This window comes from Agelaius phoeniceus, chromosome 18 (genome assembly GCF_051311805.1).
Source record: "Agelaius phoeniceus isolate bAgePho1 chromosome 18, bAgePho1.hap1, whole genome shotgun sequence".
Taxonomy (NCBI): Eukaryota; Metazoa; Chordata; class Aves; order Passeriformes; family Icteridae; genus Agelaius; species Agelaius phoeniceus.
Genome location: NC_135282.1, coordinates 4,680,520 through 4,702,616, shown reverse-complemented (window position 1 = coordinate 4,702,616; position 22,097 = coordinate 4,680,520). Strand labels below are relative to the sequence as shown.

The window sequence follows — 22,097 nt, the reverse complement described above, 5'->3', positions numbered from 1 at the left end:
GGCAACACAGGTGGATGCCAGCACAGCAATGGGGACAGCACAGAGTGGAGTCCCCTCTGTCACAGGGGTGTTGGAATGCTCATCTCTCAGCACCCCACAGGCTGACAAACCCATCCTCAGGGGTTTGGCTCTGACACAGTTCCTGGAGCTTGCAGAGGGCATGAGGAGGGTAATGGGGGATCCCTGGACCCCATCAAATGGGGTTTGACTGCGGGGACATGGTGTGTTTGCTACTGTCCCTCTAAGCAAGAAGTCACTTCTCCCTCCACAGCCCTGCAGAACGCGTGACACTGGGCTAAGAACAGAGGGCAACTTCTGGATGGTAGGGAAAACATCTTTGCTGGGCAGAAGTGACTTCCAACTTGACCAATCCACCAGTCAGAGCCCCTAAAGCACCCTGTCCTGTCACCCTGTTCTTCTAAGCCTTCTGATGTTTACATTCTTGTAACAAACTTTCTCATGCACTTTTCTCTAAACAATTATTGTTTTACATTCTTTTCTGGAGGAGGCAAAATTTGACGGACTGTTGGTTTGTCCAGTGTCATTGGAGAGGTGGCACTGTCATCCTCCAATCCACTGTCACTTTTGAAAACCTATAAACGTTGGAGTCAGAAATTGAACTTCCCTTTGTTTTACCTTGGAGATTCCAGTGCCTGCATCATTTTATTTCATGTCCTGTAGTGACACTGTCCTGTCCCACCCATCCCAGCCCTTGGCACTCACCTCCTTAGCACGGAGCTGCTCCTCAGCGAGGTTCACGCTGAGCAGGGGCCGCAGGTGGCTCAGCAGCTGCCACCAGGGCCAGTGCCTGACAGCCTGGAACACCTGCAGGTTCTTCTGGATGCAGCGGATGGCCAGGCGCTGGATCTGTGGGGACACAGCAGGGATGGCCCCCACCCAGCCAGGGAGCACCAGGCTGGGACACCAGGCTGGACAGGGAAAGGGGCAGAGGAGCTCAGGGATGGCAGCACAGCATCTCATGGCTGCAGGGGAAAGCGTCAAGGGAGCTCAAAAAGATCTTATTTGGGTGCTGTGGGCCACATGCCAGGTGTGGGCTCAGGTGTCCCCAGCCCACAGGATGGGTACCTTCAGTCTCTTGAACTTCTGGCGGCTGAGGAAGCCCTTGCAGGCAGCCTGGAGCAGAGTCATCTTCTGGGCTATCAGCTTGTCCCGCTGCTTCTCCAGCCTGGAGATCACCCCTGGCTTCAGGAACACCTGGCAGCAAGGAACAGGTCACACAGCCCAGGTCAGGGCTGGAAACTCTCCCTCCTCCTTCAGAGAGACATTGACCATCACAAGGTGCAATTCCTCAAAACTTTTCCTGTGGGATGCTGCCCTTTCTTCTCACTCTGGGGATGGATGGATGGATGGATGGATGGATGGATGGATGGATGGATGGATACCCCACTGTTACAGAGGATTGTAACAGGTGACACTCAGATGCACACAGGTAACAGCAATGATGTGTTACAATAGCAAAACCAAAATAAACCAGATTGTTTTTTGTTTCTCTGAAACACCTCAGCAACGGCACAGTTTTGCTGATGCCATCAGACCCAGGCCAGTATCAATCTCTGAGTATCTGAAGTGTCTCTGGGTCACTGCTGGGAGAAGCTCCCGGAATCCAGGATCAGGAGCTCCCAACCATTTGCACGGCCCAGCTTTAATAACCCTGAGTGACCCGGGCGAGGCCGGGGCTGTGCTGAGAGAGCTGCGCTTCAGCCATGCCAAATTGAATCACAGCACAACCCCAAGGAAAGTGGCTCTCTCATGAGCTGATGCCATGATTGCTCCACCACCCATTCGATTGCCTCATTAATGTCTGAATTAACTCCCCAAGCCTGCGAGTTTCACAGCTGGTACAAAATCAATGCTCAAAGCGACGGCGAAGCGAACCCGTCCCTAACGAAATGTGACCGGGGCTGCCACCGTGCTATTGATTAAAACGAGGGTTCCAGAGAGGAGATAATTACAAACTGCTCAGTGCAGGATAAAAGAAAGTCATTTTGCTCCACGGAACCGTTCCGTGAATTCTTTCTTTACAAACTCCAGAGCTGAAGGCAAGCACACACGTGAAATTAATTTTTCTTTCAGACCATCACGCTGAAGTTCAAATGTGGTTGCTGTGACAGTTCCTGCTCTGCAGCAAACCCACAAGCTGCCCAAGCCCCCTTCCCTCCCAGGAGACATCAATGGTAATTAGGGACTTAAATTCCACCAGGGGCTTGCTGGATTTTGTTAATTAGGTACAGGATTTACCCTGGGTTCTGCTTTCAGATGAGAATTAGGAGGTTTTGCTCTGATATTTAGCGACTCTCGGTTTCCCAGCCCACCTAGTGCCACATGCAGCAGTGGAGGAGAGCCTTTGTCCCCAGTTTGAGGAACTTTGGGCTGCTGGGGAGCCTGGCATGGGGCTGTGCCCACACACAGCAGAGCAATGGGGGAGCAGGGCACAGTCGTGGTACCTGGGTGCGTCCTATGGCAACGCTCTTCTTCTCCAGATCCAGCGCCTGGAACAGCTCCTCGATAGCCTGCAGAGAAGGGACACATCATGGGACTGCTGAGGAAACACCCACAGCCTGCTGGGAGCTGCTGAAATGGGGTGCAGAGACCCCCAGTCCTCGTGGGCACCCAGCGAGGGCTCACCCAGCCCTGCCCTCCTTTCCTCCTCCCCTTGCCAAAGCCCAGTCCCAAGTCCCAGGGCAAGGACTTTCCTCCCCCAGGGTTTTCAGCAGGGTGGGGAGCAGAGATCTGCAGCTGCAGGTGAGATTCTCCTCCTTTGGCTGCCATCCCTGGTCTGGCAGAGCCTTGGTGCACAGGCAGGAGGTGACAGAGGGGACAGTGCCTGTCCCAGCACCCTCCAGCTGCACTCAGTGCTCCCCTCCTGCCCACCTCACCAGCAGCTCATCCCATGGAGCCAAAAACAGGGGGAAGGGCTGAGGTCCCCCCTGAGCCCACAGCACAGAACTCCTGGAGGATTCGAGCAGGAGATTATCCCAAGGAGAAGCCTGAACTCAATTACTCCAAGCTTTGGACCAGAACATGAACACAACAGCAGCAACATCAGCCACCCCTCTGGGGCAGCCACGCTGTCTGGATGGGTGGTTTGAAAGCCCCAGGGCTGCAGAAATTGTAACAAAACTCCTCTGCTATCACCTCACTCCACACAACATCATCTCATCTGCTCCCTGAAGGACAAACCCACAGAAGGAATATTCCACCACAGACCCAGAGGCAGCAGGATTGCACCCCATGCCTCACCAGCAGCTGTGCAAGGAGGGCATGGAGCACAGCAGGGAATGAGATAAGGATCACAGAGCACAAGCACCGTGCCAGGCTGAGGAAGAAGCAGAGCTGTGAGCACAGCAGACCAGCTCCTGTGCCTGGCCTGGTGGCACTGCTGGGAGCAGGAGTGGTGCAGGGCTATGCAGGACAGTCCCACCCAGCACAAGCACAGGGCCAGCTCTCGCTGTCCCCTCACAGCTGAGCCTCTCTCCTGCTCCAGCAGCCAGGTTCATGCTGTGTCCTAGGCAGCACTTCCCAGCTGACAAACCCTGGTGGCAGCAAGCTCCAGGGAGGATGGGATTTTCCAAATCCCCTGCTTACATGCTGCTGACAAGGCACCCTCTGCCTCCGACAGCGCTTCATGGCAATATTGACCTTTCCCAATTGTCAGACTTGTCTTATTAAATCCCGAGGTCTTAACTGCCTTTGCACATGCTGGCTGCAGTTTGCACAGCACAGCACGTGCCCAGCTTTAATTCAGCTCCTCTCAGCTCTTGGTGGCTCATCCACAGCCTTATTCCAGGCATGGCTTTGCGCTGGTTTTGCTACAGATTTACTCAGAAACAAATAAAACTGGCAGGTGTCCAGATGCCCTCCTGAGCTCTTTTGGCTTCCAGCATCACGGGGTGAGGTGAGGAGTCATCCCCAGCTGCAGGTGATGCCCAGTGCTCAAAAGATTCCACAGTCCCTGCTCTCTTGGGTCTCTGGGAATGTTGCCTGGCTCGTCCTCAGGTTTTTGGGAGCCAGGGAGAGGGACTGGACCACAGCAATGCCCACATCCTCCTCTCAGCTCTGGCATCATCACAGCCCCACTGGGGGTCTCAGCCCGTGCCCCCCAGCCCAGCACACACACCTTGCTCTCATCTGGCACCTCGTAGGCAGAGTTGTGCTTCTTCATCACCTCGGGAGCCAGCACCTGGAAGCGCCTGCGGAACTGGGTGAGGAGCAGCCGATCCGAATAGCCTGGGGGCACACAGGGCTCTTGGGGGCTGCACCACACCCAGGGCATGATCTGAACAGCCTGGGGGCACACAGGGCTGTACCACACCCAGGGCATGATCTGAACAGCCTGGGGGCACACAGGGCTGTTGGGGGCTGCATCGCACCCAGGGCATTGGCACACTGGGGAGGAACCTGCTGGGACATCCTGTGCACGTCAAAGAGCACCAGGGGTGGAGGGGACATGGGGAGCGGCCTTGAGAGAGGAAATCCCTGCAGCCAGGGCAGGGAGAGGGCACTGAGATGAGTTTGAGGTGGCCAGATGCCACCCCAGCACCTTGTGTGACACAGGACATGCCCCTGGGCCTCCTGCACTGCTCCCTGTCCCCATGGCATGGGCTGTGGCTGTGGGCAGTGCAGGTCCAGCCTGATGCTCCACTAGAGCTGCAGCCACAGAGCTCAGGCAGTAGAGGGGCTCAGAACCCCTGCAAAAAGCAGGAATACAAATGGAGGAGAATTTCTGAACAGGGAATTTCTGAAGGAGGAGGGATTCCTTGCCCGCTGGTGAGAAGCAGGTGATGAGCAAAGGCTGAGCAGGGGCAGGGAGCTGCAGGTGGGACGGGCATGGGCCAGGAAGGGTCTGGACATACCGACACGGTGGAGGCGCAGGGCATCCAGGAGCTGGGTCCCCTCCAGCTGTGTCCTCAGGGCCACCACATCCAGCTGTGGGGCTGCATCTGGAGGCGCTGGGGGCCGAGGGACCGGCCCTTCCCAGCCCATCCCTGGGAGGAGGCAGTGCACAAAGTGCAGCTGGGAGCGTCGGAGGAGGTTGGTGAGGGCGTCCTGCAGGGTGGCAGAGGTCAGTGGGGACAAAGGGTCAGCGTGTGCTGGCACTGGGAAAGGCTCCCTGTGCCACCTGCAGGGCGTCTGGGTAGGTGGAGGGGTCAGCTCTGTGTTGGGAACTGCCTCAATCAGAGGGTGAACACGGGTGGTGAGCAGGACGCTTCCTCCTGACGCGCCACATGTTCAAGTGATGGCCAGAAAATGTACCAGGATTTGTAGAAATAGCAGGATTTGTAGAATCATGGAATGGTTTGGACTGGAAGGATTAAAAATCATTGAGGTTGAGGGATGCTGGGCAGGGGGTTTGCCAGGGACAGGCCAGACCCCAGAACGGGCTGGCGAAGGGCTCAGCAGAGCCTGAGCCTCATTTCCTGAGAGAGTTTGGCCACTTAATGAGGTGTGAGAGCAGCAGGAGCCTGGCAGTGCCCAGCGCCCAGGGCTGGCTACTGTCTGAGCACTTAAGAGAATTAAAGCAGCGAGGTGCTGGTGTAATTTGGGTGTGATCTGCATGTAAACTGTGTGTAATCTGTGTGCGATCTGCGTGTAAACTGTGGGAGATCTGCGTGTGATCTGCGTGAGATCTGAGTGTAAACTGTGTGAGATCTGAGTGTAAACTGTGTGAGATCTGTCTGATCTGTGCACAGTCTGTGTGAGATCTGAGTGTAAACTGCGTGAGATCTGTACGTAAACTGTGTAATCTCTGTGATCTGTGCGAGATCTGTGTGTAAATTGTGCGCAATCTGAGTGCGATCTGAGTGCCGTCCGTGCCTGATTTCTTTGCCTGGGGGCTCTCCCCGAGTGCCAGCAGCCCAGCGCATCACCGCCGGTGGCCACAGCCCCAGCGGGGACGGGCAGTATCTCCCTGCTGGGGGTGCAGACACCCCTGTAAGGCACCGTATCCAAGACAAAACCCCCCCGGGTACCCCACGCCGCGTGTCACCACCCCCGCGTCCCGCATCCTCTGCCACTCACCGCCTGCAGCTTGATCTGCGCGCACACCGACCTCTTCCTCACGGCGGCGAAGCTGCTGGCGAAGGTCTTCCTCAGGCAGGCGTTGCGGTGCAGGGCGGCCTGGGAGCGCCCCTCCAGCCCGGCCAGGGCAGGGCAGCACAGCGGAGCCGCCGCCCGAGCCCGCACCAGCTCCCGCACCGCGGATCTGCGGGATGGACACACAGACACACACACAGAGCCCGGGTCGGCATCCCGGCTTCTTCCACGGGGATGCAGCACCCAGCGCCCCACATTCCAAACTGGGGCTGTGTGGCAGACATCTTTTATGGAAAATCCTTTCCTTAGGATTTTTCCTCCTAAGCTGAGAGGCCTCGGGAGGAAAATGTGGACAATGGTTATCTGCTGCTGTGGAATGCAACAGGTGCATCTGGGATTGGGCTCATGTGGTTGTTTCTAATTAATGGCCAATCACAGCCCAGCTGGCTCGGACAGAGTCCAAGACAGAGCCTTTGTTATCATTCCTTCTTATTCTATTCTTAGCTAGCCTTCTGATGAAATCCTTTCTTCTATTCTTTTAGTATAGTTTTAATGTAATATATATCATAAAATAATAAACCAAGCCTTCTGAAACATGGAGTCAGATCCTCATCTCTTCCCTCAACCTGAGACCCCTGTGAACACGGTCACAGTGCTGCTCTGAGGTGTGCAATAGGGTGATGGGACACCTGCACCCTTCTCCATCCTCCCTGGTTGGAGCATGGAGGTGTTCTCTGCTCTGTTAAAGCTTCCCTGGGTTGAAGCCCAAACCAAATGAGCCAGGAGCATGCAAGCAGAAGGTTAAAATCCCCCTGTGTGCACAGACACCTGCAGCACTTCAGTTCTCTTTCAATTCCAATTTCATTTGCAAGGCTGCTCAAAGCAGAGGGAAAAACCTGGGCAGCTGCTGGGGAAGCCTCACATTTCTGACTTGTGCAGAGACACCTTCCACTAGCCCAGGTTGCTTCAGGCCCTGTCCAACCTGGCCTTGGACACTTCCAGAGATGGAACAGGGCTTTACCACCCTCACAGCCAGGAAATTCTCCCCAGTATCCCAGCTAAAGCTGCCTTCTGCAGTGGGAAACATTCCCCGCTGTTCACACAAGAGATGCCCCACTCCACCCTCTGTCTCCAGAGCTGGGGCAGGTTTGCACTCAGGGCAGGGGCACCCCCAATGCCCTCCCACGGGCACCGTGGCACCTCCTGGCACTTACACCGTGGAGTTCTGCAGCACCTGGATGGCATTCTGGGCCGACAGGTTGAACTTGGCCTTGCTGACCCAGCCCGTGAGGTCGTAGCGCACGGGGGCCGTGCCCAGCTGGTGGCAGATCTCGAAGTGCAGCGTCTGCTCACACCTGCGCAGGTGCCCCTCACCTGTGGCAGTGACAGCACCCCAGGACCAACCCAGAAAAAAAGCCCAGTGAGGGGTTGAATCATCCACATCTCCCCAAATTCCCAAACCCAGTGATGCCAGAGGCTGGGCAGCCGAGCCGAGCCCAACTCACCGTCCTGGTGGGGTGCCTTGGTGGCGAAGTAGGAGCAGAGGCGCTCGAAGGCAGTGCCATCCCCAGAGCCTGGCACCAGCACCTCCTCATCCAGGATCCACAGCAGCCCCCGGCGAGCGGCCCCGGCGCTGCCCTTGAGCACCTGCGGCTGCCCAGGTGTTGCAGTGTGATGGAAGGGCCTGTCTCAACTATCCTGGCTCCTTCCCCAGGTGTGCCAATCACCTCTCCTTTCCCCCTCCCTGACCCCTGCTGAGTGCTGTCTGTCAGTCCTGGCATTCCAGAAAGGGCATTGTTCAAAAGATGCCTCTCAGCCCTGGGGACATTGGGCCATCCAGGTGTCATTTGTCCCCTGAGACTCCCCACCCCTTACCTGGTTGGTGAGATCCCTACCCCTTCCCTGCCCCTCTCCCCGGGGTTAAAAGGAGCAGCAACCACGCGGTTTGGGGAGTTCTGTTGGAGCTGGTGCTGGATTCAGAGGCCTGTGGGCCAGGAATAAAGCTCTGGATCGAAACCTCCGTCAGAACCGACTCCTTTTCCTTCACCTCGCCTTGAAGCCCCTCCATCAGAGGTAAACCTGAGCTCCTGCATGCCTGGACTTGTCTCCATGCACTCAGCTGCAACAACCAGCTAGCCAAAGGTGTTTCTGGGGTGAAACCACCACAGCTGTCACCTTGGTCAAGCAGCAAGGGCCAGACGAGCCCAGGCACATCCCATCCAGCTATATTGGTATTTAATTCCAATACCGAGGGACACGGGGGGTTCTGGGCTCCACCACAGCCTGCTCTGCTCCCCCACCCTGCTCCCACCACCCAGCTGTGCCCCCAGCCCAGAGCAGACCCTCCCCAACCTGATCCAGCTCTGCACATCGCCCTCAGCAGTGTCCCATCACCCCAGGATGGAAGGGGGTGATGGAGCGCAGAGCTCGGTCAGGCAGGGTGTTCATAGTTTAAAAAGCAAAAAGTCCAAAGAGGATGCTGTGCCCCCCTCTCCCTGCAACACCTCAGGTTGCTCTGGGATGCTCCCACTCTGCCTCTGGAGCCCTCACTGCAGGATGCAGAGGGGACAGGGTACCTGGGAGCAGCTCAGGTCAATGATGGACAGCGTGGCCAGCGGAGAGCGCTCTGGAGGATCAAAAGACACCTCGACATTTTCCTGGAAAACGTTATTTAAAAGCTTGTTTCAGTCGTGGGATGGCATCTGGAAGTCTTCACCACCAGGGAAGGGCACATCTATCCTTACTCAATGATGTCTGTGTTAAACCATAGGAATTCAGTTCTTTTCCCAGGGCTGAGGCATTATGGTAACTCCTTCAAGCCTATAATAAGTTCATCTCTGCCTGTAGGTTTCTCAGCAGCTTATTTCTGCAATAATTTATCATTTTCCTTTCTATCCTCAATTATTCATCACCTGAGGAAAAAGTCAGCTGCACCAACAGAAGGCACAAAGTCTCCTGAGCTGCAGCAAGCACATAATAGAATTCCAAAATGGTTTGGGCTGGGAAAAATCATCTCATTCCAACCCCCCTGCCATGGCAGCTTCCACAAAGATGCCAAGAGAGCAGAAATAGCCAAGAGGATTCAGAATTGAGGCAGGGGGTGCAGAGAGAGGCTTCTGCTCCATGCAGAGCTCCCCCAGCCCTACTGCAGCCCTCCCAGCAAAGCCCCGGAATTGTTCACTCACATCACAGTGCCCAGGGACTCCTGGGCACAAAGGCACTCCTGGGTGCTGGGATCTGCTCCCAAGCCCTGCTCCTCACCTCTCTGTACCTCTCCATCTCCCACAGGAAGGTTTTCTCATAGAAGAGCCCCTGCAGCCTCTCCTGGACGTAGTTGTGGCACAGCTCCTCGAAGGTGGCCGCTCGCTCGCGCCGCTGCTGCCGCGGGCTCTGGAAGCCAGGGGTGTCCACCACAGCAATGGAGCCCATGGAGAGGTGCTGGGAGGAGAAGGACCTGGGGAGAGCCACACACAGCACCAGGATTTACCCACAAATGGCAGCAGAGGGGTGCCAGCTGAGCCCTCACAGTGCCACAAGGGACACTGCAGTCCCAAGCGCCAGCGCTGTAGCCTCAGCTCTCTTCACAGAGAGCACAACTTCCCAAAGATTCTTTCTGGAGAAGCACTGAGAAGAAAAAACCCCAATTCTTATCTCTGTTCTGTACTCCTATTATTTTCACACATGCAAAATGCGTTAAGAAAATTATTTACCAAAAATAATTTAATTAATTAAGCACCAGTGAAAGTTCTTTTGTTTCCTTAGCCAATTGAGTCAAAGCTGTACCTAAGTGTCTGGAGACAATCATGAGATTTTCTTTAGTATGTATCTTTAGTATAGTATAGTATAGTTATAGTAGTTTTTTTTGAGCTAAGTCTTATAAGCTTTTGGAGGTCTATAACACACTCAAGATAGCTCAGCTACCTTTGGAGGCATAAAAATTAGCAGGATGGCTTCTGTTGTAGTGTTGGAAACAAAAAGTTTTAATAAAAGGCAAAATAACAGAGAAAAACCGAGCCAGGTGCAGGAGGTCCTTGCTCTTGGTAAAACACCTCACAAAAGCAATTAGTTTCTTTGTTCACTTCTTTTTCTAGTAAATTGCTCAGGTGGGGCTTTTTGGCTCTTGTCTAATTAGTTATTTTTAAGTTTGAGGTGAAGTCCCTTAGGCCTATCAGTGGGGTGGCTTTTTTACCTAATCAAGGAGAGAGAGAAACTTCTGGGCTTCTTTCCTTTTTGAGGGAAAAAGGACAGTTTTGTCACTCCATTAACAGGGGGCACACTCCTATATAGTATCTCTTTGGTATAATTATAATATTAATATACTATAGTACAGTTTAATAAAGCAATTGTTCAGCCTTCTGAATCAATATCAAGTGCCAATCAAATTCAAATGCCAATCATCCCCTGCACCAGGGTCTCCCTCCATTCTACAATACCAGCACCACTCCCACATAAGGATTTTCACACAACTGCCTGTTTTTCCAGCAGGAATCAGCCACCTGCTCCATGGCCCTGGGGAAGGGGCTGCCACCCCCAGCCCCAGCAGCTCTTTGGTACCTGTTGATGAGCGAGACCACAGCAGCAAAGAGCTCCTCGTAGAGCCCCGAGGCCATTCCCTCCACACACTCCACTCCCGTCATCTTCGGCCCTGGCACAGCGAAGGGAAGAGCAGGAAACACGTTTATTTCCAGCCAGGTTCAGAGCTGAGGTGGGGTCTGGGATTCCCTGGGTTGTGGTGCAGGAGAGCCCACACAGCTCCACAGCACATCCCCTGGCCTGCCTTCAGTTCTCGTGGATTTAAGGAATGCAACTATTGCTATGCCAAAGGTCTCCTCCCTCAGGTTCTGGCTTTTATCAGGATAACCTGCAGGGCCCAGCTGGAATTCTGCTGCTGCCATGGAATCATCAAGGTTGGGAAAGACCTCCGAGATCATCAAGCCCAACCTTTAAGGAGCGTGGGAAGGCTGACCTGAAATCCAGGCAAAATCTCACCCTCCCACCTCACACATGCTGGGTCTGCCTCCATGAATCAGAGCCATACAATAATTTAAGGTTTCTGGTGGCTCAGCAGCACAATCCCTGATCCAGATCTCCTTGCAGGACACAGGGGCTCGGAGCACAACACCAGCTAATTTGTGGAGCTTGGGGATTTCCCCCATTTTTCTAGGCAGAGATCTCACAGCATTTGAGCCACATCACTTATCTGAATTCATCTCATTTCACCTGTCCCTAAGGAGGGTCAGGCAGGGGCAGCTGGAGAGCTGAGGGCAGTGATGTGACACAGCACAGTTAATGATTTTATTAATTTTAAGACCTACCTGGGCCTCTCAGCCTGAGAAAAACAGGACAATTTGCCTCACCATTCCCACTCCCCCAGAAACAAGGGGAAAGGTGATATGAGAAACATATATGTACATGAAAATTCAGAATTTTGGAAGCATGTAATGTACTTAGGTGGGGGGAGGATAACAGAAATATATATATTAAAAAAATACATATAATATATAAAAATATCTATATAATATATAGATATTGGATATTATTTTATATATATTACATAATATATAGTATATAATATATTTTATATTATATTATAGATAATATTATATATTTTATATTATATTTATAATATAATATATATATAGAGAAATATATGATAATATATAGCTTATTTAACAAATATGCAAATTGCAGTTTCTAACAGGAATATAACTTGCTAGGTAGAGGCAACTTGTAACAGAACACGTAAGAATTTAGTCTCTAGGTAAAGGCCATAAAGATAACTCAGTAAAGCAAAACTCAGGCACTGTTGAAACCCATAAAGCAAAACCTTTCACTGAAGGAGCCAGCAAGAACCAGGCTCCTGGTTTTGGCCTGAGTGAAATCCAAACCTCCACTGTGCCTGCCCAGAAAAAAAACTCAAGCAGTGAACATTGATGAAGATGATGTTACTTCACCAAAAACACCCACCCAAAACTACCATGAGGTATAGCACCACCAAAAACTCTAGGTGGTGAATGGGCAGGCAGGGAGGTGTGAGCTTGGGGGCTCAATGTGTGTTTAAACCCAAAACCCATCCCACCTGTCTCAGAAATTTTGGTGGAAACACCCCGCCATGGTCCCAGCTGGAATAAACCACACCCACGCACCCCAGCTGCAATAAACCACACCCTCTTTACAATTTATAATTGTAAACTTCCAATTCCGCAGATCAAGGGCATGGGGCGTGGCGGTACCTGGCGGGCTCTCCTCTGCCTGGGGCCGGCCCCGCGCTGTCACCTGCGCCAGGATGTGCCTCAGGTGATGCTTGAAGACGGCGCTGCCGAGCTCCTCCACGTCGCAGCCCAGCACCTCGGCAGCGCGGCTGGCGCTCTCGAACCTCAGGAACTGCTTCCTGCCCACTGGGGAGGGGCACGGGGGGGCTCAGCATCACCAAAACGCCCCCTCGTGCACCACCAGAATCAAAATGGACCAAAGGCAAGTCGGGTCCCAAGAGAACCACAGGACATCAGAGTTTCAGCAGGGCAAAGCAGCAGATGTGCTGGTGGGAGCTGATGGGATTAGGAAGCAATCCCTGGAAATCCGGGATCACCTTTCAGGGTCCCAGCAGTGTTTGCTGTCCCTACAGGCGGGAGCAGCAGTTCCTCCCCTCGAGCAGACATGGCTCGCAGCCGGTGATAACGATCCCAGCTTAATGATTAAAATCAATAGGGAAGTAATCCGCAGGATTAATCCTTTTACAAATCCAGAGCAGAAAGGTGCTGTGGAGGAAGCCGGGCAGCACAGCTCAGAAGCACAGAGGGATGAGCAAAAATGGGAGCAGCCAAAATCACCCAGAGACCTCAGGGTGGCACTTGTGGGTGCTGGATGAGGAGCTTGGGGGGCTCTCAGCTGAAATGGACCCTTAAAACACAGCTGGAAGCTGGTGGCAGGGAGAAGGTGTGGGATGGAGAGTGAGGGGTGGCCACACCCTGGGAAGCTCCATGGGGAACCCTCTCCTGGCTGAGGGGATGCACAAAGCAGGGCTGGGGGTGCTTGATTAATCAACCCCCTTCTCCCTGCCCCTTTGATCCTTCCCCAGTATTTCATTGCTGACTGAAGGACTCCAACATCAAGGCCTGTGCTGGAGCAGGCAGGGGAATTGCCTCAACACTCCAGGCTTTGATTTATTCTGTTTCCACTTGTTCTTGTCTGAGCTGGCTGGACGGACGCTGATTCCTGTCAGACACAAAAGCTCTGCCTGACGGGGAGTTGGAAGGGCTGGGGGGGCTGCACAGACCTGGCTGGGATCCCACACTGCCCATTCCAGCATCCCACACTGCTCCAGCATCCCAAAATACCCATTCCTGCATCCCACACTGTCCACTCCAGCATCCCCCACTGCCCATTCCAGCACCCTACACTGCTCCAGCATCCCAAAATACCCATTCCTGCATCCCACACTGCTCCAGCATCCCAAAATACCCATTCCTGCATCCCACACTGTCCACTCCAGCATCCCCCACTGCCCATTCCAGCACCCTACACTGCTCCAGCATCCCAAAATACCCATTCCAGCATCCCACACTGCCCACTCCAGCATCCCTGGGACAAACAAGAGGGTCCACTCAGCCTGGCATCCCCAGGCACCATTTTAGCCTCCATGAGCTATAACCAGCAGCTCCACATGGCTCTCCTGAGTGTGATGTGACCACGGAAAACCCGCTGACTTTAACACCTGAAGGGAATTACTTTGGCCCAGGCAATATTTAAGAGAAGCAGAAAGAAAACACAAGGTCAGCACTCACAGGGACAGCTCAGCCTCTCTTGCTACAGCCCCAGCCCATTCCCAGACTGCTCAGTTCCCAATTTCCTGGGTTCCCAGGCCATGATGCCACAGGGGTGGATCTGTGCAGGGTCACAGCAGCTCAAGCACTCACCCTGGGCTGTTGCTGGTGGTCTCACTGACCCCAAATTTCCCCCCTGGCTGCCTGAGTGCTCCTGTCCCTCCTGCTGCCCTTGACCTCTGCAGGGTTTGGGGCAGCTCAGTGTCCCCCACCTGAGCAGCAGGTTCCAACCCTCCTGCCCTGTGGTTTTCCTGCATCCAGAGGAGTTCTGGAGGGTGGATTTGCAGCAGCCTCGCTGTGCCAGGGGGTTTGGAGTGACTCCTGACACAGCTGTGGCAGCACCAGGAGGGCTGGAATGGCAGCCACCTCCATTACAGGTGTGTGCTGGGGAGCCCACAGGGAGCTGGGAGCCACAAAGCTTTATTCTGATATTCTGATATTCTGATAATGTCAGGCAGCAAAAGGACAGCGTGAGAGCGAGCTGAACGCCGCCCCCGCTGCGCCCCAAGCCTCCCTTCTGCTTACAGGGACAGCAAATAAATTAAACCAGGGGATTTTCTGCAGCCCACAAAGGGACTGGAGCACTCAGGTGAATGGTGCCCGGGGTGCCCTGCTGGCCTCCAGCTGCCAGGCTGCTCTCCTAATAAAAGAGCTGCGCTAATACATTTCAAAGGCAGCTGGGATGGAGCAGAAGGAGCTTTTGAATTTCAGCCTTTTCTTCTCGGCGTTTTTGTAGCTGCAAATGCATTTTCAACCCCCAGCCAGGGAGAGGTGGTGCTGTTCCCTCCTGGTTTATTCCTGCACAAATGGAATGGGTGAGGAGAGAAGGGAAAAAGGTGCCTTTAGCCCACACTGGGGCCCATTTAACACATGCCAGGGCAGGGGATGGGGATGAAGGAGGTGCCTGGCTGAGCTCCTGAATGCCCTGGAAAAGCAGTGCTGAGGCTCCCTTTGGTGAGATTTCAAGGAGAGGATTTGGAATACACAACATCAAAGGGCATGAAAGGGGAAGGGAAGAGATGGCTATCGGGAAACAGGTTTAACCACATTAAAAGTGTCGTCGCCCCCACTGAGACTTTTGCTCCACCCGGCTTTGATCCATTTTTTATCCGTATTTCCTTTCATTTCTCCCCTTTTGTTGACACACGGTGGGGGAATCGATACCAGAGTGAGCGACACTGAGACATGATCTGCTTGTTAATCCCACACCAGAGAGTGCTCAGAGCTGCAGCCCTGCCCGGGTCTGCTGCTCCCATTCCTGCTCCTGCTCTGAGAATGGAGCAGCATTTGTTGGGCACAGCATTCCAATCCCTCCCAGGCTGATTTACTGAGGACAGAATGTGCGGGAAGTCTGAGCAAAGCAAAGCTCCCCATGACCATCCCTCCACCTGCCCGTGAGCTGGGCACTCCCAAAATGAGACACATCTCCAAAATCTGCTCTCCTGAAAACCCACAGGGCTGAAAGACTTTCAAATTTTTTGGCCAAAAGCCTTCTGACACTCATGATGCATAGGGTCATCTATAAAAGCTGGAAGGGTATTAAGGTAGATGGAAATGAGGAAAGAGAACACCAGAAAGAAGGAGAAAAGAGAACTCACTGTAAGTCATGACAGCATCTATCCTCTTAGAATAATTAATAAATGATTAATGGCATAAATTACCATAAGATGTGTTATGACATGTTGCAGAGACATTTATAAATGTCTGTGCCTTAGTTTATGGCAGCCTTTATGCAGCCCTCATAAATTGAAGGGTGTAGATCAATGTGGCTGCCTCTGAAATGGGTTAGAGCACGTCCTAAAATCATTTGTAAGGGATAAGGCAATTTCTGCCCATCCGTATTAACAAAGTCTCTATAAATACAACCTTCATCCAGACTCAGCCCATTATAATTCAGTTACTGTGGTAGACACTCAAGAGATGATGAAATTAGTGCTACCTGAAGCTGTCCCTTCTTGGTGTCATTGGGGACAACGTGCCAACAAAGGAGTCACCCACCCCAGTCCTTCCCAAGGAGCCGGCGTGAGGTGACACCCTGCCACCATCACATTTTCTGAAAAATCCTCTTTGCCCAGGATTTCTTCTCCTGGGAAGCTGAGAAGCCTCAGAGAAAAAGGAAAACAATATCACCTCATTTGCTTCTCCTGTGTTTTGCTGCTTTGGAATGTGGGAAAAGGAAAACAATATCACCTCATTTGCTTCTCCCATGTTTTGCTGCTTTGGAATGTGGTTGGAGACTGTTTATCCAACATGTGAACTGTTTTAACTTAATGACCAATCACGGTCAGGCTGTGTCAGGACTCTGGAGAGAGAGTCACAAGATTCTTTATTATCTTTTAGGCTTCTGTAAGTATCCTTTCTCTATTCTTTAGTATCGCTTTAGTATAGCATTCTTTTATAAAATATAAGAACATAAAATAACAAATTACCCTTCTAAGAACATGGAGTCAGATCCATCATTTCCCCCCTTCATCTGGGGACCCCGAAAATACCACAACACCCAGCAGCCCCTTCCCTGTCCCCATGTGGCAAGCACAGAGCTGCTCCAGAAGCAGGGAGGACACCAGCATCCCCCTTCCCACCATGCAGGAAGAGCGAGGAAGAACTTGGAGCCACCAAAAAACAGAGCAGCCTGGGGATGAGCATCATCACCAAGCGCTGATCCCTGGCAGGGCACACTCCCTCCCCTCTCCAAGCACAGGCACAAGGTGTGAGGGAAGCAGAGGCAGGACTGCCCTCACCTTTGCAGGCTCCAGCAGCTCCCAGGTGGTAGATTCCAGCCAGGACACGCCACACGGCCGCCTGCTCCTCCGCGGTGATGCCCAGCGTGCCCATGGCAGCCCGGAGCTGGGAGAAGGCCACCAGGGCTCTCTGCTTGTCCTCAGGCTGCAGGGGGACAGGGACAGGGGTGTCACTGCCTCTGCTGGGCACCGTGCCTGGCAGAAGGCAGAGGGAAACCATCGGGACGCCTCAGAAAATTCGGAGCAAGCGGTGAAGCCACCGGCAGGTGTCACAGACATATTTTCTGAAAAATCTCTTTGGCAGGATCTTTTCTCCTGAGAAGCTGGGAAGCTTCAGCTTCTCCGTGTTTTGCTACTTTGGAATGTGATTTGGAGAATTGTTTACCCAGCATGTGAACTGTTTCTGCTTGATGACCAATCACAGCCAGCTGTGTCCAGACTCTGGTCACAAGAGTTTATTATTCATCCCTTTTCTTTTCTAGCCTTCTGATCTCTCTTTTCTCTTGCTTTATAGTATAGTTAATTTTAGTATAGTATAGTTTTAGTATATCTTTATGACATGATACATTATATGATACGATATAATTATATTACATATAATAAAATAATATAATAATTCTATAAATAATATAATATAATATAATATAATATAATATAATATAATATAATATAATATAATATAATATAATATAATATAATATAATATAATATAATATAATATAATATAATATATCAGCCTTCTGAAACATGGAGTCAAGATTCTTATCTCTTCTCTCATGTGGGGACCCTCAAACACCACCACAGGTAGGTTGCTCAGGTGCCTGGTGTTAGGAGCAAGCTGGGTGCATCACCTTGTCACACAAGGACATGAAATTCCCACTCCATGAGTGTCTACAGAGCAGCAGCTGGGGATGGATGTTTTATTTCATGGAATCATCCAGTGCTTTGGGTTGGAAGGGACCTTAAAGCTCATCCCCTTCCAAGCCATGGCAGAGACACCTTCCAGAGCCCAGCCCTGTCCCCTCACTCCTGCCCAGAGCTGAGCAGCTCCTGGCCACCAGCAGGACCTCACCTGCCACCTCCCACCAGGGACTCCCCTCCTGCAGCCCCTGAGCTGGGGCTGCTCCGTGGGGCCAGGAGCCACCAGCTCCAGCAGGCAGCGTCCCACCTTGGCAGGGACCAGGGAGAACTCCGGGCTGGCAAATCCCCAGAAATCAGAGCTGTGAAAGGGGGGTAAAACCCCATCTCTGAGCCCAGGTCTGCTGCATCAGCAGGGTGAGGGGCTTGCTGTGCCCTCCCCAGAGCTGCTGCTCCAGCAGTCAGTTCCTTTGGCTGCCAAAGTGGAGCAGGAGCTCCCTAATGAAGATGGAATATTGGATTCATCAGCAGATGATGTAACTGCAAATTGCTGCGATTCATCCCAGCACTTTGGCTCGTGGACAATCTGCTGGGGCTCTGCAGACAGCTCAGACTAATGAGGGGCTGGAGGTGGGAGTCAGCTCTGGAGCTTTAACCCCTAAAATTCACATTCTGGGCTGCCCAAAGGATGCTCTTGCCCCTGGGAGTTGCTGCTGCAGGGGAACATCAGGGGTAGGTGACCCTGGAGCAACAGGATCTGGTCCCAGGTGGCTGTGGCATCCCAGGGAGGGCAGCCCCAGCCCCAGCCCAGCAGAGGGGTGCTGGGGGGGGCTGTTTGTTTGGGGAGACCCTTCCTCACATCCCAACATCCCCTCCCTCCCCTCCAGGCTCCCAGTCTGGTGGCATCATCATGAGACACCCAGGAACCAGGGAATCCAAGTCATCCTCCAGCTGGTGGTGACAAGGGGGGTGCCCTGCACCATCCCACCTCAGCATTTCCCTCTCCCTACCTTTGTGAAGGGTTTGATCCCAAAGGAATTGCTCTCAGCCACCTGGTGCAGGTGCAGCATCGTCCTGGGAGTAGTCACACAAAAAAAATGAGAGTCAAAATCCCTCCTTGGCTGCCCTCAGCACCCCCAGCCACCATCTGAGGAACCTGGATGGGACAGGCCACCACAGCACTGCCCCACACAGGGACATCAGCTGGAGCCTTCTCTTGGCAACACAGCCTGGTGGGAGCCAGAAGTAAGAGGGAAAGGGATCTCTGTCTCATTTATCACCCCAATTTCAGCTTTAGTGGAGGTGCACCAGGAAATGCCCTCATTTCATAGAAAATCTCTCCGCATGCAGAAAGATCCCATTCATGCAATTACTCTCACAATCCCTTATCAGGGGAGTCTCAGAACCCCACTGATGGAGGGAATTTTGGTATAAAGGATGAGGAATATCCCTGGGCAGCCCAGGGCTGTCACACCCACCTCTCTGCCACATCCAGCCCTGCCAGCAGCAGTGGGAAGATGTTGAAGCTGCTCTCTCCTTCGGGCTGCTGGGCAACGCGGGCCCTCTCCAGCAGCAAGGTCTGGGGAGGGAAAAGGGGACAGGGAGATGGGAAGGGGACAGGGAGATTGGGGAGATGCTCCTGGCAGCTGCCAAGAGGGGCTGGACTTCTCCTTGCAGGGACTCAGCTGGTGTCGGAACCCAGGACATCCCTCTGGGTGTCCAGAGTTGCCAGGACCCCTGCCAGGGGGCTCAGAGACCCTGGCACACAGCCCAGAACACCTGTGGGTTTGATGATGACCCATGGAGCAAATTACCAACCTTGTAGGAAGAACCTGAAAGCCACAGAAGTTTAAGTAGTGTAATAATAAAATTATCACTGGGTGAAAAAGTAGATTTTGGGGGTTTTTAGAGTAGGGGTTTTGGGGACAAGGTGGAGGGACTTGGGTGTGTCCAGCCTTTCTTCTTCTTCTTCTTCTTCTTCTTCTTGGCCTCCATCTTCTGCTGTGATGGTGGCACTTACAGATTGGTTTAGAGCAGAAGCTCACTGTCTAACATAGGTAATAGGTATTGGAAAGTAATTGTAAACATTGGGTAAGTAGTTTTTAGTATAAAGACATAACCCCACCCCAGGGGCAGGCAGAGTGCCTGGAACTGTCCTGCTGGATGGACCTCGGCAGGACAGGAGAAAGAATTTTTATAGATAAGAAACAATAAACAATTCTGAGACCCAAAACTGAAGAACTCCGACTCATTCTTTGAACGTGCGGGCGAAACGGAGACTTTCACCTGTCTTGGGGCTGCAATAAACTGCAACCTTCGGTTTGGGGGCTGCTCCTCCCACCCAGGGCTGTGCAAGCAAGAGCTGAACCATGATCCAGGCATCAAGGAGCAACCTCAGTGCATGAAAGCAGCACCCACGGTCCCTCTGAGCTCCCAGAGGCCTGGGCAGTGCCATGGCCCAGCAAAGATGCTGCAGGGCTGAGATAAGCCATTGCCTGGGCTCCAGCCTTGCCAAAGGTGTTCAGTGCCAGCACTGGAGGCAGCAATGAGTGTGCAGAGCTGGGGGTCCCCACCCCAGACTGTCCCACGGCCACGCCAGGGTGGTTCTGGTGGTTCTAATGGGGACATTGCTGCACAAGGACAGCTCCCCCAGGCCACCAGCTCCCCGTGGGTGCCCAGGGCTGAGCAGGGCCAGCAGTGGAAGCCCTGGTGCTCCCCAGGAGCAGACAAGGCTCCAGCCCCCTCCTCCCTCAGACAAGGCTCAGGGGCATGGGCAGCTCTGATTAAAGAGCCTTTGATGAGAGCCCTGACATGATAAAAGCCCTCTGAGGCTCAGCTCCAGGCGGCCGCGAGGTGCTGCTAATGAAACGCTGAATTATACATTTCCTCATCAACAGCTCATCCCAGCACGGCCCCCAGCTCTCTGCCAGGGACAGGGACAGGCTGGGGGACCCTGCCACGCTGCTGACAGAGATTCTGCTCCTTTGGGGCCATTTGGGCACCTCTGGTTTAGGGAGAATAGAGAGCAGAGCAAGGAGCAGAGCAAGGAGCAAAGCATCATCCCTTGTGCCCAGCCAAGTGCAGCTTGGGCATCCCCACCCCAAGGGCCCCCATTTTCAGCCAGAGCCCTCCCATCTGAGCACTGTGACAGGTACCTGGAGGTGAGCAGCAGTGACCTGGCCAGTGGCACTGAAATCCAGCGACAGGACCATGGAGAAGCGCGTGGAGCTGCTGCTGTGCCCGGTGGTCACCGACCCAAAGGCTCCCAGCACTGTGAACATGGCCTGGATCTTCTCCACTGCAAAGCCACCAGCAGAGCCCCCCTGAGCCACCCTGCAGCTCTGGAGGATGGGTCTCCTCTTGCCTCACCTCTGCTGGGCTCTGTCCCAGCCCTGGGGAACTGCCCGGCTGTGGGGTCAGCATCCTACACCGGGCATCCACTGGTGGGAAGGGGATGTGCCAGCCTGCCCAGCCTGTTCCAGGCCATCCCTCAGCCCTTTGCAAGAGCACGGTGTACCCGAGAGAGATGAGAAATCCAACCCTGCCCTCCGAAGGCGCTGCCTGCTGAGCAGCGTCACCTGTAACCCGAGCAGGTGTGAAATGTGAAAGCGCTGCCCCGAGCACCACTCCAGTGATTCCCTCCCGCTGCTCACAAATCTGCTGAGTCTGCCACGGAGACAGTGGCACTCGAGGCCACACCGGCTGCTTAGGAGCCACCCCAGGGAGCACAAATCCAGGTTTTTGTGTGGCTGTGTGCCCCCGGCCTGCACAGGCTCTGTTTTATATTGCTGCCTCTGCCCAGCACCGAGCATCCCTGCCCATACCTGACACCCTGCCTGTGGGAACCCAGAATATCCCTCTGGCTGTTCAGGATGGCCAGGACCCCTGCCAGGGGGCTCAGAAGCCCTGGCACAGAGCCCAGAACACCTGTGGGTTTGATTATGACCCGTGGAGCAAATTACCATCCTTATGTGAAGATCAGCAAGCCACAACAGTTTAGGTAGAATAATAGTGAAGTTATCACGGGGTGGAAAAGGAGATTTTAGGGTTTTTGGTATGGGAGTTCAGGAAGCAAGATGGAGGGAACTGGGCATGTCCAGCCTTTCTCCTTCTTCTTCTTGGCCTCCATCTTCTGCTGTGATGGTGGCACTTACAGATTGGTTTAGAGTAGAAGCTCACTGTCTAACATAGGCAATAGGTCCTGGGAAGTTATGGTAAATATTGTATATGTAGTTTTTAGTATAAAGACATAACACTGCCCTGGGGGCAGGCAGAGTGCCTGGAACTGTCCTGCTGGATGGACCTCGGCAGGGCAGGAGAAAGAATTTTATAGATAAGAAACAATAAACAACCTTGAGACCAAGAAATGAAGAGCCCTGACTCCTTCTTCAAGCACTGGGCTGGGAAAAGAGACTTTTGAACATTCTCGGGGTAACTCTGATAAGCCAGAGATCCCAAGACCTGCCCACACCTGAGCTCCTGCCCATACCTGAGCTCCTGCCCTGCCCATACCTGAGACCCTGCCCTGCCCATACCTGACACCTTGCCCATACCTGAGACCCTGCCCTGCCCATACCTGAGCTCCTGCCCTGCCCATACCTGAGCTCCTGTCCATACCTGA

The 22,097-nt window shown here is 53.3% G+C and overlaps 1 protein-coding gene across 1 annotated transcript in view; it reads right to left on the bottom strand.

Moving 5' to 3' along the window:
- Positions 1–22,097, bottom strand: part of MYO18B (myosin XVIIIB) — a 72,738-nt gene that overhangs the window by 35,755 nt on the left and 14,886 nt on the right. The window contains exons 9-24 of the mRNA XM_077187942.1: positions 20,632–20,774; positions 18,955–19,055; positions 18,487–18,550; positions 16,619–16,763; positions 12,288–12,452; positions 10,609–10,699; positions 9,316–9,508; positions 8,631–8,711; positions 7,560–7,707; positions 7,269–7,428; positions 6,040–6,223; positions 4,875–5,067; positions 4,139–4,248; positions 2,466–2,531; positions 1,087–1,215; positions 724–867 (exon numbers count right to left, since the gene is read on the bottom strand). Of these exons, the coding sequence (XP_077044057.1) occupies positions 724–867; positions 1,087–1,215; positions 2,466–2,531; positions 4,139–4,248; positions 4,875–5,067; positions 6,040–6,223; positions 7,269–7,428; positions 7,560–7,707; positions 8,631–8,711; positions 9,316–9,508; positions 10,609–10,699; positions 12,288–12,452; positions 16,619–16,763; positions 18,487–18,550; positions 18,955–19,055; positions 20,632–20,774 (2,117 nt within the window). The remainder of the gene's footprint in view (positions 1–723; positions 868–1,086; positions 1,216–2,465; positions 2,532–4,138; positions 4,249–4,874; positions 5,068–6,039; positions 6,224–7,268; positions 7,429–7,559; positions 7,708–8,630; positions 8,712–9,315; positions 9,509–10,608; positions 10,700–12,287; positions 12,453–16,618; positions 16,764–18,486; positions 18,551–18,954; positions 19,056–20,631; positions 20,775–22,097) is intronic.